A 16,753-nucleotide genomic window follows, 5' to 3' on the forward strand; every position below is an offset into this window, starting at 1 on the left:
CTGAGCGAGAAGGAGGAGGATGAGATGGTGTTATTGGGTGAAGGGGATGAGATGGTTGTGTGTATGTCAAGGGATGAGATGGTTTTAAATATGTTAAGGGATGAGATGGTTGTATGTGAGTATGGGGGAGTGAGTGAGTGAGGTTGTGATGAAGGGTAGTAGAAGGGAAGAGAAGTACTATAGAAGGGTAGAGGAGAAAAAAATAGTAATAAAAACAAGGAGTAAAAGAAAGAGAAGAGAAAGAAATGGAATGTTGAGAAAGTGCGAAGAGGGAAAGAGCAAGAATAAGAGAAAGAAAAGAGAAATAAAAGAAAAAAGATAGAAAAAAGAGAAGAGAGGAAGAAACGAAAGAGAAGTTGAGAAAATGTGAAGAGAAAAGAGAATGAAAAAAAAGAAAGAAAAGAGGCTGAGAAAATGAGACTCCAAACAGAAAACAAAGAAGATGAGAAATAAAGGAAAACAAAACAAACAGAAAAAGAAGCAAGAAACAAGACAAAAAAAAAAAAAGAAAACCAAAAAGATGAAGAGAAAGAAACGAAAGGCTGAGAAAATGCAAGGAGGAAAAAAGCAAGAAAAAGAAGAGAAAAAGAACAGAGAAACAAAAGTAAAAGATAACAAAAAAGAGAAGCGAGGAAGAACAAGAAGACGAGAAGAAAACAAGAGAAACGAGATCAAAGAATTTAAAAACGAAAAAAAAAACAAAAAAAAAAAACGCTGTAATAGGTAACTCCAGGTCGCCCGAAGAGAAAAAGAATAGAGAAACAAAAGAAAAAGATAACAAAAAAAAGAGAAGAGAGGAAGAACAAGAAGACGAGAAGAAAACAAGAGAAACGAGATCAAAGAATTTAAAAACGAAAAAACCCCCCCCGCTATAATAGGTCACTCCAGGTCACCCGAAGAGAAAAAGAATAGAGAAACAAAAGAAAAAGATAACAAAAAAAAGAGAAGAGAGGAAGAACAAGAACACAAGAAGAAAACAAGAGAAACGAGATCAAAGAATTTAAAAACGAAAAAAAAAAAAAAAAACCCCGCTGTAATAGGTCACTCCAGGTCACCCGAAGAGAAAAAGAATAGAGAAACAAAAGAAAAAGATAACAAAAAAAAGAGAAGAGAGGAAGAACAAGAAGACGAGAAGAAAACAAGAGAAACGAGATCAAAGAATTTAAAAACGAAAAAAAAAACCCCGCTATAATAGGTCACTCCAGGTCATCCGAAGAGAAAAAGAATAGAGAAACAAAAGAAAAAGATAACAAAAAGGAGAAGCGAGGAAGAACAAGAACACAAGAAGAAAACAAGAGAAACGAGATCAAAGAATTTAAAAACGAGAAAAAAAAAACCGCTAGGTCATTCCAGGTCACCCGTCCGCCCACCTGATAACACGCCTGCATCTCGTAAGTAGTGGCGTTGCTAATCTCGAGGTAGGGTTCCTGGATGTGCGCGAGGGTGGCCGAGGAGTGGTGGGACAGCCGGCAGATCTGATCACCCGCGGACATGAAGTCAAAGGAGTAGCACGTGAAGTCAGATTTCATGCACCTGAGGGAGAAAAAGGAGAAAAAAAGAGGTGAATTAGTTGGTTTTGTGTTAGTTTTTCCGGTTTTTCGGCGTTTTTTTTTTGGGGGGGACCTGTTTTTTTTTTTTTTTTCGGTTTGGATAAAATTAAAAGAAAGAAAAGAGGGAAAAAAAGGGAGTTTGTTATTGAATTGCAGTTTTTTCTTGGTTTCGATAAAATTATAAGAAAGAAAAGAGCGGATAAAAGGGACTATTTGTTATTGAACTGAGCTTTTTACTTTGGTTTGGAGAAAATAAGAGAAAGGAAAGAGGGAAAAAATGGGACTGTTTGTTGTTGAATTGATTTTTTTTCCTTTGGCTTGGTGAAAATAAGAGAAAGAAAAGAGGGGAAAAGAGGGGCTCAGTTTGTTTTTGAAGTTGTTGTTTTTCTTTGTATTTTCTTGGAGACTCAGTTGTTTTAGAAGTGTTTGTTTTTCTTTTCTTATTTGATTTTTTTTTCTTATTTTGGTGCTTCGTTTACCGCTTCGTTTCCAGTCGTTCATATCATTATCAAAGGAGAAAGACAGAAGAAAGAAAAGACACACAAAAAAGGGAAGAAAAACGATAGCCAGTTTTTATCTGACTGCATGACGTTTTCGGTTATTTTATTCTGATGATTCGTTAACTGTCTCATTATCAACTGGTTATCTTATCAAAGGAGAAAAAATAAAAGAAAGAGAAGAGAAACGAAGGAGGAATTTACAGAATCAGCCTGTTTTTGCACTTTTTTTTTTATTATGATGATTTCTTTGCTTATTTTTAATTGGTGATATTGTGAAAGAAGAAAAATAAGAGAAACGAATGAGGAATTAAGAGAATCAGCTTGTTCTTGCACTGTTTTTTTTCTTATTATGATGTTTTCTTCGTTTATTTTTAATTGGTGATATTGTGAAAGAAGAAAAATAAGAAAAACGAAGGAGGAATTAACAGAATCAGCTTGTTTTGTACTATTTTTTTCTTATTATGATGTTTTCTTCGTTTATTTTTAATTGGTGATATTGTGAAAGAAGAAAAATAAGAGAAACGAAGGAGGAATTAAGAGAATCAGCCTGTTTTGTACTATTTTTTTCTTATTATGATGTTTTCTTCGTTTATTTTTAATTGGTGATATTGTGAAAGAAGAAAAATAAGAGAAACGAAGGAGGAATTAACAGAATCAGCCTGTTTTTGCACTTTTTTTTCTTATTGTTATGTTTTCTTCGTTTCTTTTTAATTGGTGATATTGCGAAAATAAACACAAAAGAAAGAAAAGAAAGAAAAGAGAATAAGCTTGTTTTTGAAGTGTCTGTTTCTCCTATTTTATGCTCCCTTCTCCTTTATTGTTTACTTGCAACAATAAACTATCAATCAATCAATCAATGCTTTCGTTTTTATTTTTATTTGGTTCCTCATCTATTGTTTCGTCTTCATTTGGTTACATAATGGTTACCTCTAGTTTGCTTTGGACGCTCATACTGACACTGCGTTGGGCTATAAAACTCACCCCCAAACATCCCAACGCTCTCTCCAGGTTAGGTTAGGTTAGGTTAGGTTAAGGGGATATTACACTGGGCAAATTTTCCGTGGATCTTCAGTTAAACCACGATTTCCGCTAGCGTGGTTTTCATGTGTTTCTTGTTATTGCTGCTGCTGATGATGATGAGTAATACCGTCGTCCTTCAGCGAAATCTACCGTAGCTTTGGAAGATCGTGGACACGTCAGAAAACCACGGAAATATAAGAACCACGCCAGCGGAAATCGTGGTTTGACTGAAGATCCACGGAAAATTTGCCCAGTGTACGGTAATAGGGTCGTATTATCAGACAATTCGGCGCCCAAGAACACATATTTGACAAGGCTTTCGTAGAAGTTGTGGGCATTTCCAGGAGTAGTTGTATGACCCTGGTGTGTAGTTTGACCCTTCTTCTGTAACATGAACCTGAAGAGACGCTCATTAGAACCCGACTGACCCCCCAAGAACACATATTTGACAAGGCTTTCGTAGTTGTGGGCATTTCCAGGAGTAGTTGTATGACCCTGGTGGTAGTTTGACCCTTCTTCTGTAACATAACCCTGAAGAGACACTCATTAGAACCCGACTGACCCCCTCTTTGACCTTTAGAAATAGCTGATGTGAGAAGCGAAAGTGTCTAACATTACCAACCATAGCCCTTAATTTAGTCTCTCACCTCTCCCTGCACTCTTCTGTGGTTTGGAGGTCTCGGTACACGGCGTCCACGGTCTTCAGGATTCGGCCGGGCATTCTGGTGAACTCACACATCTTCTGCGGCTTCGGCACGCACGCGACTTCGGCATACACGGCTCCGGGGGCCATCTTGAGGAGCTGCTTGCGTCCTGCCATGTTACGGTTGACCTTTGACAGCAGACAGGAGCCGGTAGTGTAGTTGTAGGAGATGGATCTGAGGAGAGGAAAGGAAAATGGTGTTGGTTGGTTTGAGTTTCGTATTCGCTTTCGGCTCTGGCAATGAACATTTTAAAAGGACATCCATCTTCTTTTTCTGTTTTTCTATCATTAATTTTACAGGTATGCCACGATTCTCTCTCCTAACTTCTACATTTCTACTTTCTGCGTTCTTTCTAAGTACCTCACACAACCTACCTGCAGCTAAATCCTTCTCCCTCCTCTTCAATCTTCTTCTTTTCTTCTTTATTTCGCCTCTCTTTCTTGAGCTGTCCGTCTATAAAGTACCAACCCCACAACTCTCTCTTTCGTGACTTCAACACTTCTACTTTCTACGTTATTTTTAGTACCTCACCCTGCAGCTAAATCCTTCTCCCTCTTCTTCGTTCTTCTTCATTTCTTTACTTTTGTCTCTTTTTCTTAAGCTGTCCATCTAGTATCAACCCCACGACTCTCTCTTTCCTGACTTCTACATTTCTACTTTCTACGTTCTTTTTAGTACCACTTAGAACCCACCTGCAGCTAACTCCTTCTCCCTCTTCTTCATTTCTTTACTTTTGTCTCTTTTTCTTAAGCTGTCCATCTAGTATCAACCCCACGACTCTCTCTTTCCTGACTTCTACATTTCTACTTTCTACGTTCTTTTTAGTACCACTTAGAACCCACCTGCAGCTAAATCCTTCTCCCTCTTCTTCGTTCTTCTTCATTTCTTCTTTACTTTTGTCTCTTTTTCTTAAGTTGTCCATCTAGTATCAACCCCACGACTGTCTCACTCCCGACTTCTACATTTCTAATTCTAAATTCAGCTAAATTGTTATTCATCTTCTTCGTTATTCTCCTTTTCTCCTTTACTTTGTCTCTTTTTCTTTAGCTGTCACTAGTATCAACCCCACGACTGTCTCTCTCTCCAGACTTCTACATTTCTACTTCTACACTCAGCTAAATAGTTCTCCCCTTTCATTCTTCTCCCTTTCTTCTTCCCTTTACCTCCTCCTCTTCGGCTGTCCATCTACTACTAGCTCTACACATAAGAACATGACATACATTTCTACCTAAAGTGTTCTCCTTCGTCTTTGTTCTTTTCTTCTTTACACTGAACATTTCTACATTTCTACTTCCACATTCTCGTATAGACTCGAACACAACCTACCTGAAGCTAAAATTTCTCCCTCTTCTTCGTCCATCTTCTTCACGCTGTTTCCTCTTTATCAGTTCTACACATATAATCATGATTCGCTGTCTCTCCCAACATCCACATTCTCTCACAGTTCCAAACACAACCCACCTGCAGCTAAATATTCTCCCTCTTCTTCGTCCATCTTCACTCTGTTTCTTCATTATCAGCTCTACACATATATATAATCATGGTTCACTGTCTCTCCCAACCTCCACATTCTCTCACAGTCTCACACACAACCCACCTGCAGCTAAATTCTTCCTCCACGAGACACATCTGCACACACTCGCTCCTGGAGGCCGCCATGCGTGGGTCGGTGTCCTCGCTGAAGGTAGAGTCGAGGGCGAGGTCCGGCACGCTCTCGTAAGCCCATGGAGAGGGACATTTCGGCTCTCCGGCGGGCACGCAAACCTTCTGGGCATAGAGCGTGAAAACCGGGAATTGGGACACAGCGAGCAGGTCTGTGGAGGGAGAAGACGAAGGTTAGTGTTGATGTGATTGCGCTGAAAGACTTGGACAATAAACCGCGAATCTGAATCAAACAACAACAAACAGAGAAATGAGAAAGCAAGTAGAAAAATGTGAAAGAAGAAGAAATGTTAAATGAAATATGAGCACAGCAAATGTAGAGAATATATGATGAATGTGAAAGAAAAAGAAATGTTAGATGAAATATGAGCACAGCAAACGTAGAGAATATATGAATGTGAAAGAAAAAGAAATGTTAGATGAAATATGGGCACAAGAAATGTAGAGAATATAACAAAAAATGTGAAAGAAAAAGAAATGTTAGATGAAATATGAGCACAGCAAATGTAGAGAATATATGAATGTGAAAGAAAAAGAAATGTTAGATGAAATATGGGCACAAGAAATGTAGAGAATATAACAAAAAATGTGAAAAAAAAGAAATGTTAGATGAAATATGAGCACAGCAAATGAAGAGAATATATATAAAAAAAAAGTGAGAACGAAAGAAACTCTGAAAATGAAACACGTGAACAACACAAATCGAGAAATACGAAAATGAAAGAAAATGAAAAGAGAAAAAAATATTGGAAACGAAATATGATGCATCTTCTAAAAGTCCCGCTAGGCGAATGCAACCCCCTCCCCCCCCTCCCTCCTCCACAAGCTCGGGGCAGGAAAGCAACAGAATCCGCCGGTTGACCAGGCAGGCAAAAAAACTGGGTCGCTGGTTCTTCTTCGACTGACCCGCCCAGAGAAGGCCACGTCAGGCAGTCTGGTAAAGGTTAACACAACTATACAACAGCCATCTCTTGCTTAAACTCAGCCACTTCCACTGCGACCCCCATGTCTTAAAACCTATACCACAGTGACTAAAACCAACCTTCACTGCCACCACTAACCCGCCTAAGCTCCCTTTTCTGTCGCCATAAAGAACATAATCCCTAAAATCATTGGTAGCCACCCCATCAAGTATAGCTAACCCGCCCGCCGACCGACCGACATACCAGAAAGCAAGACAAACAAGACAGACAAATAAGAAAGATAAAAAACAGGAGATAATAAACAGAGAAGATGAAGACAAGAGCTAAAGAGATACAGACAGAAGAGGAGATAAGACAAATAAAAACAGAGAAGATAAAGACAGAGAGACAGGCGGACAGACACGACAGACAAGAAAATGACAAGTAAGACAGACAGACAAAGAGGAAAGATAAACAGACAAAAAGACATAAAGAAAGATGGACATTAAACAGACAGACAGACCAGTGAATATTTGTACAATCTTCTTCCTTTTCTTTTTCCTTCCTCTTCCTCTTCCTTCTTTCGCTCCCATTCTCCTCTTTTTTTCTATCTTTTCTCTCTTCTTTCTCCTTCTCATCTCACTCTTATTAATCTTCCTTCCAATCTCCTTCCTTCTCTTCCTTCTCTTGTCCCGTTTTCTCCTTTTCTCTTCTCTTTCATTCCCATCTTTTTTCTCGTCCCTCTTCCTCCATTCTCATCTCACTCACTCTCCTTATTCTTCCTTCTTCCTTCTTCACCCCCTTCTTCTCCTCCTCTCTCATCCCTTTTACTTTTCTTCTCTTCTCGTTCCTCTACCATCCTTATCTCACTCTCTTTCCATACCCTTCTTCCTCATTATCTGCCTCCTTCTCCCCCTCTTCCTCCTTTCCCATCTTCTCTTCCTCCTCCTCCTTATCTCTCAAGCTAACTGTGAAGATTTGTACATTACCTTAAACCACGAAAAAGCTTAAATCACAATGAACCAACACGCTATCTGCTACCTCCTCCTCCTCCCTCCTCCTCCTCCTCCTCCTCCTCCTCCTCCTCCTCCTCCTCTCCTCCGGCCATCAGCATCTCCCGTTCTTCCCTGCTAACCTGCCCCATCGCGTAGGAGAATATACCTCCGACCTACTTCTTGCCTTCTCCCCCTCCTCCTCCTCCTCCTCCTCCTCCTCCTCCTCCTCCTCTTCTTGCACCTGCTCCCTACTTGTGCATTCGTCCCCTTCTCCTTTTTCTTCTCTTCCAACCCAATTTATTTTTTCTCTTTCTTCCGTCTTATTTTTTCTCTTTCATCTTTTTTTCCCTGGTTTTAATTTTCTTCTACTCCTTCCTTTTGTTTCCGTTTTCTTCTTGTTTATCCTTCTTTATTCGTTTACTTAACTCTCGTGTTTTTTGTTTATTTTTGTTTCTTGTTTCCTAATTTTTCTTTCCTTCTCCTCTTCCCTTTCACTCCTTAAGGAAGCGAAATAAGGAGTACTTTTACCTTAGACTTAACGTATCTTTAGACTTTTTATCTGCCTTTATGAATGACTCCGTGAAGAGGTTTAACAGGCAAGATATTGAAAACAGAGCAGGGTAGGACACGCAATAAGGGGTTTAAGTAAGTTTATAAAGGTTTTGGTATTAGGAGTGCAGGGAAGGAAACGTAGTAAGGGGTTTAAGTAAGTTTATAAATCTTTTAGTATTAGGAGTGCAGGGAAGAACACGTAGTAAGGGGTTTAAGTAAGTTTATAAAGGTTTTAGTATTAGGAGAGCAGGGAAGAACACGTAGCAAGGGGTTGACGGTAGTTTCTGAGTGAATGAACATCAGCTAGAATTGAATCATGAACGAGAGCAGTGGACGAGTGGAAATTACTTGGGCATTATATAGTTAGTGTTGGTGCTTCTACAGACATTTTGAAGAGAGGTTTACATATATTGATGGATAGAGAGGGTTAAAAGATAGATGTTAGGAGTAAAGAGTGCACTGAGTAAGGTGACTGGTATCTTGCAGACTCCATATGTTCTTTTTCTTTTTTTTGTTCTGCTTCTTCCTCTGTTCCCCCTTCTCTTCCCTTGTCTCCAATATGTTTGTTTTTTCCTTCTTGTTCCTCTTCGTCTTCGTCTTTATCATTTTGTGCTTTTTCTTCTTTTTCTTTTTCTTCTTTTTTTTTCTTCTTCTACTTCTTTCTCTTTCCTTGTCTCCAATATGTTTTTTTTTTCTTGTTCCTCTTCGTACTCGTCTTTATCATTTTGTGCTTTTTCTTCTTTTTCTTTTTCTTCTTCGTCTTCTTCTTCTTCCTCTTTCCTTGTCTCCAATAAGTTTTTTTCCTTCTTGCTCCTCTTCCTCTTCGTCTTCATTTTGTGCTTCTTCTTCTTCTTCTTCTTCTGTTCCTTCTTTCTTTTCTTTATTTCCACTACATTTTTATTGACTTATCTGGTTTTTTTTCTTACTTTTCTTTATCTTATTGTTCCCGCTCATCTCCTCCTTCCTCTTCTCCTCCTTCCTCTTCTCATTCATATACAATCCACTGCTCTCCCAACTCCTTCTCCTTGTTCCCTGTTTCTCCTACCCTTCCATTCCTTCCCCCCCCTCCTCCTCCTCCAGCTCCACCTCCTCCTCCTCCTCCCAGACACAGCCGGCACACCGTTACTTCGTCGCCCCGCCCCTTCCTCCCCCCTCCCCCCTCTACCCAATGTTGCTGCCCCTGGACCGAGTGACCGCAATCCTGAGACCATTACATCGCCTTCATCCCCCCGTTGGGCACTCCCTCACACCCTTCTCCTCCGCCTCACCTCTTGCCTCTCCCTGACCGCCCTCCTCCTCCTTCTTCTCCTCTTCTGACACTCCTCTTCCCCTCTTTCTTTTATCATCTCCTCCTCCTCCTCCTCTTCTTCTGACACTCCTCTTCCTCTTTCTCATCTCCTTCTGTCTCTCTCCGTCTCCCTTTCTTTCTTTCTTTCATCATCTCCTCCTCATCTCCATCTCATTTCACCTCATCTCCTTTTCCTAACAGTTCTATTTCACTCATCTCTACTCCCTTACACTTCTCCTCCTCCTCCTCCTACTCCTACTCCTCCTCCTCCTCCTCCTCCTCCTCCTCCTCCTCTTCCTGACAATCCTCCTTTTTCACTCACTCATCTCCCCTCCCTGAAACTCTTCCTCTTCCTCTTCTCTTCTTCTCCTCCTCCTCCTTCACTCATCTCCTTTCCTTTACCTTATTTCTATCTTTCTATTTCTGTCTTTTTTTTCTTCTTCCTTTTTCTTTTATTTCCTTTTCTTTATCCTCTCTCTCTCTCTCTCTCTCTCTCTCTCTCTCTCTCTCTCTCTCTCTCTCTCTCTCTCTCTCTCTCTCTCTCTCTCTCTCTCTCTCTCTCTCTCTCTCTCTCTCTCTCTCTCTCTTTACCTACTTATTCATTACTTAAATTCCTCTCTTTCCTTATCTCTTTATCTATTTTGCTTTCTTTGTTCCTCCTCCTCCTCCTCCTCCTCCTCCTCCTCCTCCTCCTCCTCCTCCACCTCTTTAATGCTCATCTTCCTTCCAAGTCAAGACATCCACCTTTGTTTGCTCCACCACCTCCTCCTCCTCCTCCTCCTCCTCCTCCTCCTCCTCCTTCAACTGGGTACAGGAAGGTTAAGGTTAAGTTTTCTTGGTCAGTTCTGAGTCACTTCCGGAAAAGGAGGAGGAGGAGGAGGAGGAGGAGGTTAGCATCTACCTTACAACATTCCTAGAGAGATCAAAGTACTCTCTCTCTCTCTCTCTCTCTCTCTCTCTCTCTCTCTCTCTCTCTCTCTCTCTCTCTCTCTCTCTCTCTCTCTCTCTCTCTCTCTCTCTCTCTCTCTCTCTCAAACCAGGAAATCCCGAGTCACCATATCCACTAACGACTGAATGAACACACACACACACACACACACACACACACACACACACACACACACACACACACACACACACACGTGCCACACCTGCGTCAGTGTTTACATAGTGAGGGATCATTTACCTTACGTACACACGCACACACGTACTTACACACACACACACACACACACACACACACACACACACACACACACACACAAACACACAGTACTGATACGTATTTAGGACGATATTTTAGAGAGAGATCTTAGGCTGGACACCTTTATGGCAAAATCATGTACTCGTGACCAAAGATCTCTCTCTCTCTCTCTCTCTCTCTCTCTCTCTCTCTCTCTCTCTCTCTCTCTCTCTCTATCTCTCTCTCTCTCTCTCTCTCTCTCTCTCTCTCTCTCTCTATCTATATCAGTTCAATCATCTGGTTCTTTTGATATAAATTATAGGAAAAAACGGAAAAGCAAGAGTAGAAGAGGAAGAGGAAGAGGAAGAAAGGAGGAGGAGGAGGAGGAGGAGGAGGAGGAGATGAAAAATGACAGGAAGAAAGTTGTAAAAAGAGGTAGGAATTAGCGTGAGAGAGAGAGAGAGAGGACGACAGGCAGATGGAAAACAACCAAAAAAAGACACAACCCCCCCTCCCCCCCCTCTCTTTCTCTCTCTCTCTCTCTCTGACCTAATCTACGTAACGGGCCGCCACCACCACCGCCGCCGCCGCCGCTGGTCATCGAGGAGGTCACAGGGTGCTTAAGAGGAGGAGGAGGAATAGTATATGAAGTTGTATGTCACCCTGTTACTCTCTCTCTCTCTCTCTCTCTCTCTCTCTCTCTCTCTCTCTCTCTCTCTCTCTCTCTCTCTCTCTCTCTCTCTCTCTCTCTCTCTCTCTCTCTCTCTCTCTCTTCTTTTTGTCTTCTCTTTCAATTTCTCTCTCCAGTTCTCCTTCTCTCTAATTATCTCCCTTCAACCCTCCATTTCCTCTTACTCTCCTCCTCCTCCTCCTCCTCCTCCTCCTCCTCCTCTTCTTCTTCCTCCTCTGAACATGTAACACCATCACGTTCTTCTCCTTCTTGTCACACGCATACTTAATCTCTCTCTCTCTCTCTCTCTCTCTCTCTCTCTCTCTCTCTCTCTCTCTCTCTCTCTCTCTCTCTCTCTCTCTCTCTCTCTCTCTCTCTCTCTCAAAATATGGCTTTCTGGACATCTAACGTAACGGCACCTTCATTTTTGGTCAGCAAGACACCGTGAAATGGAAGAAAATTATAATAGTCTTGCATAAAAAAATAGAGAAGAAAGAATGAAAGAGAAATATGTGAAGGTACGGCCGATTTTTCTTTTCCTCGCTTCCAAAGATGTGAATTATTACGACTCAAGAGACAAAAAAAAGGAAAATAGCAACGGTAGGTTTTAAATGGGTTCTCGTCTTCACTAAATTTAACATGCTTTACTTTTAATTCCTTTTTTGGGGAGATCTGTTTTTTTTTCATATTATTACCAACGCAAAAAAAATATCCAATGGCAGCTTTTGAACACTTTTTCGTCTTCATAAATTCCATATTCTTCACTTCCAATCCCCTTATTATGAGTGTTTTTTTTTCCATATTATTACCAACTCAAAAAAATATCCAATGGCAGCTTTTGAACACTTTTTTGTCTTCATAAATTCCATATTCTTCACTTCCAATCCCCTTATTATGAGTGTTTTTTTTCCATATCATTGCCAACACATACACACAAAAAAAATCTAATGGCAGCCTTTGAACCGTTTTTCGTCTTTATAAATTCCATATTCTTCACTTCCAATCCCCTTATTATGAGTGTTTTTTTTCCATATTATTACCAACTCAAAAAAATATCCAATGGCAGCTTTTGAACACTTTTTCGTCTTCATAAATTCCATATTCTTCACTTCCAATCCCCTTATTATGAGTTTTTTTTTCCATATCATTGCCAACACACACACACACACACACAAAAAAAAATCCAATGGCAGCTTTTGAACCGTTTTTCGTCTTTATAAATTCCATATCTTCACTTCCAATCTCTTTCTTATTGGTCTGTTTTTCTCAATATTATTACCAACTAAAAAAAAAAATCTAACGGCAGGTTTTGAACAATTTTTTGCCCCCCAAAATTCCACGAACTTCACTTCCAATTTCGATTTTCTTTGCCTGTCAGCTTCATATTATTATTATTACTATTATTACAGAAACAAATATTAATGCTAAGATGTAACCATTATATTAACCCGTAAATTCGTAAAAGCCGTTGAAAAACACACAAACTAACAACATTTAAACAGTTTTGCCTTTAGTAAATTAAACATACTTCACTTCCAATACCTTTTTTTATGAGTGTTTTTTTCTATATTATTACCAACTAAAAAAAGAAATCTAACGGCAGCTTTTCAACCGTTTTTCTTCTTCATAAATACCAGATACTTCACTTTAAATTCCCTTTCTTTATGGGTCTATTTTTCTCCATATTATTACCAATTAAAAAAATAATAAAATCGAACGGCAGCTTTTGAACCGTTTTTCGTCTTCATAAATTCCACATACTTGACTTTAAATTCCCTTTTTATATGAGTCTGTCTTTCTTCATATCAATACCAACTTAAAAAAAAGAAGAAGAATACAACGGTAGATTTTCAACCGTTTTTCGTCTTCATAAATTCCACATACTTGACTTTAAATTCCCTTTTTATACGAGTCTGTCTTTCTTCATATCAATACCAACTTAAAAAAAAAAAAAGAAGAATACAACGGTAGATTTTCAACCGTTTTTCGTCTTCATAAATTCCACATACTTGACTTAAATTCCCTTTTTATATGGGTCTTCTTTCTCTATATCATTACTAACTTCATAATAAAAAAAAATCAAGGAAAATACGTACAACGGTAGCTTTTGAACAGTTTTTCGTTTTCATAAATTCCACATACTTGGCTTTTCATCCCTCTTCTTAGGACCTGTTTCTTCCTCTATCTCTTTATCTATTTTTGCTTTCTTTGTTCCTCCTCCTCCTCCTCCTCCTCCTTTCCCTCACAAAAAAATGGTAGCTTCAATCTGTCTTGTCTTCACAAATCTCACATCCTTCCCTTCCAGTCCTTTTTTTTGTGGAATTGTTATCGGCATATCAATACCAACACACACACACACAAAAAAAAGAAAACGGTAGCTTCAAACTGTCTCTTCCGTCTCCACAAATTCCACATTCTCCGCTTCCAATTCCTCTTTTTATTGCCTTTCAGCGCCATACTATTTCTCCATTCTTTGACTTTTTGTTTTTAGTTCAAGATCACAACCCTTTTCTCCTTTCCTCCTTTCCCTCCACTTCTCAATGTCTTCCTTTTTGTTTTTAGTTCAAGATCACAACACTTTTCTCCTTTCCTCCTTTCTCTCCACTTTTTAATGTCTTCCCTTTTCCTCCTCCTCCTCCCTCATGTCCTTCTTCCATTCCACGACTTCATATTACTAACAAAAAGATAATATTACTTACGATGCGGCCATTAACCCGTAAAGTCGTAAGAGCCGTTGGATAAATAAGTATCAACGACCTTTAATTAGTCCCCACATACTTCACTTTCAATCCTTTTTTATGGGCCTGTTCTCTCTATATTATTACCAGCCCCTCCCCTTAAACAATCCGACGGTAGCTTCTTAACAGTTTCCCGTCTTAATAAAATCCGCATTCTTCGTTTCCACTATACCTTGTTATCTCCCTGTTTGCGCCGTGCTATTACTAACGGAGAAATAAATATCCAAGAAGTAGCCATTAACACGTAGGAGTGGTTCTTAGGGGCCTTGTAGGGAACGGTAACTGGCTAACTGACTGGTATTGATGCAACTGATCTTAAGGAAATGGCCAAGGAAGGGAGGGCTTGTAATATAAGGAAGGGGGAGCTTGTAAAAGAAGGAAAAGCTTGTAATATGAGGTAGGTATAAAATCTGCTTTAAGTTAGGAATTGATCTTAAGGAAATGGCCAAGGAAGGGAGGGCTTGTAATATAAGGAAGGGGGAGCTTGTAAAAGAAGGAAAAGCTTGTAATAGGAGGTAGGTATAACTTGTAAAATCTGCTTTAAGTTAGGAATTGATCTTAAGGAAATGGCCAAGGAAGGGAGGGCTTGTAATATAAGGAAGGGGGAGCTTGTAAAAGAAGGAAAAGCTTGTAATAGGAGGGAGGTATAACTTGTAAAATCTGCTTTAAGTTAGGAATTGATCTTAAGGGAATGGCCAAGGAAAGGAGAGCTTGTAATATTGGGAAAGGAGAGTTTGAAATAAGAAGGGAGAACTTGTAAAATGTGCTAACCTCAGATAGAGAGACAGAGATAGACAGAGGCCTACATACATACATACAGAGAGAGACCCATTTCCACGCACAGTTACAAAAAGACAATGACATAATCTATATATAATGAGACAATTAAACATACATAATGGAACCTACGATGTGTCATAGGAGTCCTACATTCCCAAAGGCCTCGTCACTAAGTACTTTGTCTCGTCAGGAAGGTAAAAAGGGAGAAAATGAAAGGTTAGAGAAGGGAGAAAATATGCAAAAATTATTGGTTAGGGGCAGAGAAAAAAATTAAGGATGGAAAGGAGTTTGAGAATTTTCACAAAGATACGGTTCGGTACTCTTCCAGTTTTTACCACCTCCTCCTCCTCCTCCTCCTCCTCTTCTTCTTCTTCTTCTCCTCTTCCTCTTCCTCCTCTTCGGCTGACACAATCCAATTTTACTTATCATTTTATTTTATTTTATCCAATAAGTACAACATCATATTCCTCCTCCTCCTCCTCCTCCTCCTCCTCCTCCTTCTCTTCTTTTATTCTTGTTTTTGTTCTTCTTGTCATTCTTCATATTCTTTCTCTTCTTCTTCTTCTTTTTCTTCTTCTTCTACTTTTTCTTCTTCTTTCAAAACATCATTTACGAGTCACTTAACACATTACTCTTTCTCCTCCTCCTCCTCCTCCTCCTCCTCCTCCTCCTCCTCCACCTCCTCTATATCGAGTACTAGTTCTTGCTTTTATTGAACGAACGGGATAAAATCTGAGTATAGGTTCCCACGGTCACAAGGAAGAGGAGGAGGAGGAGGAGGAGGAGGAGGAGGTGATGCTAATAATTTTTTTCTCTCTAATTAAACCACAAAATAACAAAACAAGAGAGAGAGAGAGAGAGAGAGAGAGAGAGAGAGAGAGAGAGAATATGAGAAGGTGAAGAACAGGTCATTTGAGGTGAGAATTAGGTCAATCTGAAGAGGAGGAGGAGGAGGAGGAGGAAGAAGAAAACAAGGAGGCATCTTATTCTTCCTGTACTAAATCATCTCCACCAACACAATGCTTCCTCCTCCTCCTCCTCCTCCTCCTCCATTACATCTTCAGCGATACAGTGTCAATCATGATAATGGTGAGAGCTAGGCGTGGGTGATCTCTCTCTCTCTCTCTCTCTCTCTCTCTCTCTCTCTCTCTCTCTCTCTCTCTCTCTCTCTCTCTCTCTCTCTCTCTCTCTCTCTCTCTCTCTCTCTCTCTCTCTCTCTCTCTCCTATATGCTATAGAGAGAGAGAACTGTCTTAATAGGTCTCTCTCTCTCTCTCTCTCTCTCTCTCTCTCTCTCTCTCTCTCTCTCTCTCTCTCTCTCTCTCTCTCTCTCTCTCTCTCTCTCTCTCTCTCTCTCTCTCTCTCTCTCTCTCTCTCTCTCAATTACACTTTATCATTAACCTGTGGGATTCTGTTGTCGCAGGTATGACCTCCTTTTCCTCCTCCTCCTCCTCCTCCTCCTCCTCCTCCTCCTCTCTCTCTCTCTCTCTCTCTCTCTCTCTCTCTCTCTCTCTCTCTCTCTCTCTCTCTCTCTCTCTCTCTCTCTCTCTCTCTCTCTCTCTCTCTCTCTCTCAACATATTTTGACACATTTTATTACCGAGAGAGAGAAAAAGAAAATTGATAACGGATTTTTTTTTCCTTTCCTTTTTTTGTGCATTTTTGAAGTTGTTGCTCACCCACCCACTCCTCCTCCTCTTCTTCCTCTTCCTCCTCCTCCTCCTCCTCCTCTTCAGGGTCAGGAAACACGCTGATTCTATGGCAATTTCTCGTTACTTCCGCCAACATAGGGAGAAAGAAAGGAGTTTGAAAGGGAGAGAAGGAAGGAAGGAAGAAGGGAGAGAAGGATGAAGGAGAGAGGAAGGGATGAAGGATGGAGAGGATGGTGGGAAAGAAAGTATTGGGAGAGAAGGAATAAGAGGAGTTAGGGGAAAAAGGAAGAGAGGAGAGAGGAAAGAAAAGGAGAGGAAGAGAGAGAAGGAGAAATGAAAGAAAGGGAAGAAAAGAAGGAAGAGGATGAAGGAGGAGGAGGAAAATAAGAAGGGAGAGAGAAAGAAACGAAGTAAAGTAATGAAAGGAAAAATGAAAAGATGGAAAAATGAAGGACGAGGAAAAGAGAAAGGAAAAAGAGAAAAGGAGGGAGGAATAAAGTAAATAGGGGGGAGAGAGAGAGAGAGAGAGACCTTATTTGGATTATATGACCCCTTACCTC

General features: G+C 40.1%; 1 protein-coding gene across 1 annotated transcript in view; it reads right to left on the reverse strand.

The window, feature by feature from the left end:
* LOC127002106 (uncharacterized) overlaps window positions 1-16,753 on the reverse strand; it is a 46,934-nt gene that overhangs the window by 5,928 nt on the left and 24,253 nt on the right. Inside the window, exons 2-4 of the mRNA XM_050867674.1 lie at window positions 5,372-5,588; window positions 3,718-3,948; window positions 1,371-1,533 (exon numbers count right to left, since the gene is read on the reverse strand). Of these exons, the coding sequence (XP_050723631.1) occupies window positions 1,371-1,533; window positions 3,718-3,948; window positions 5,372-5,588 (611 nt within the window). The remainder of the gene's footprint in view (window positions 1-1,370; window positions 1,534-3,717; window positions 3,949-5,371; window positions 5,589-16,753) is intronic.

The sequence above is a fragment of the Eriocheir sinensis genome, chromosome 22 (assembly GCF_024679095.1).
Source record: "Eriocheir sinensis breed Jianghai 21 chromosome 22, ASM2467909v1, whole genome shotgun sequence".
NCBI classification, from domain to species: Eukaryota; Metazoa; Arthropoda; class Malacostraca; order Decapoda; family Varunidae; genus Eriocheir; species Eriocheir sinensis.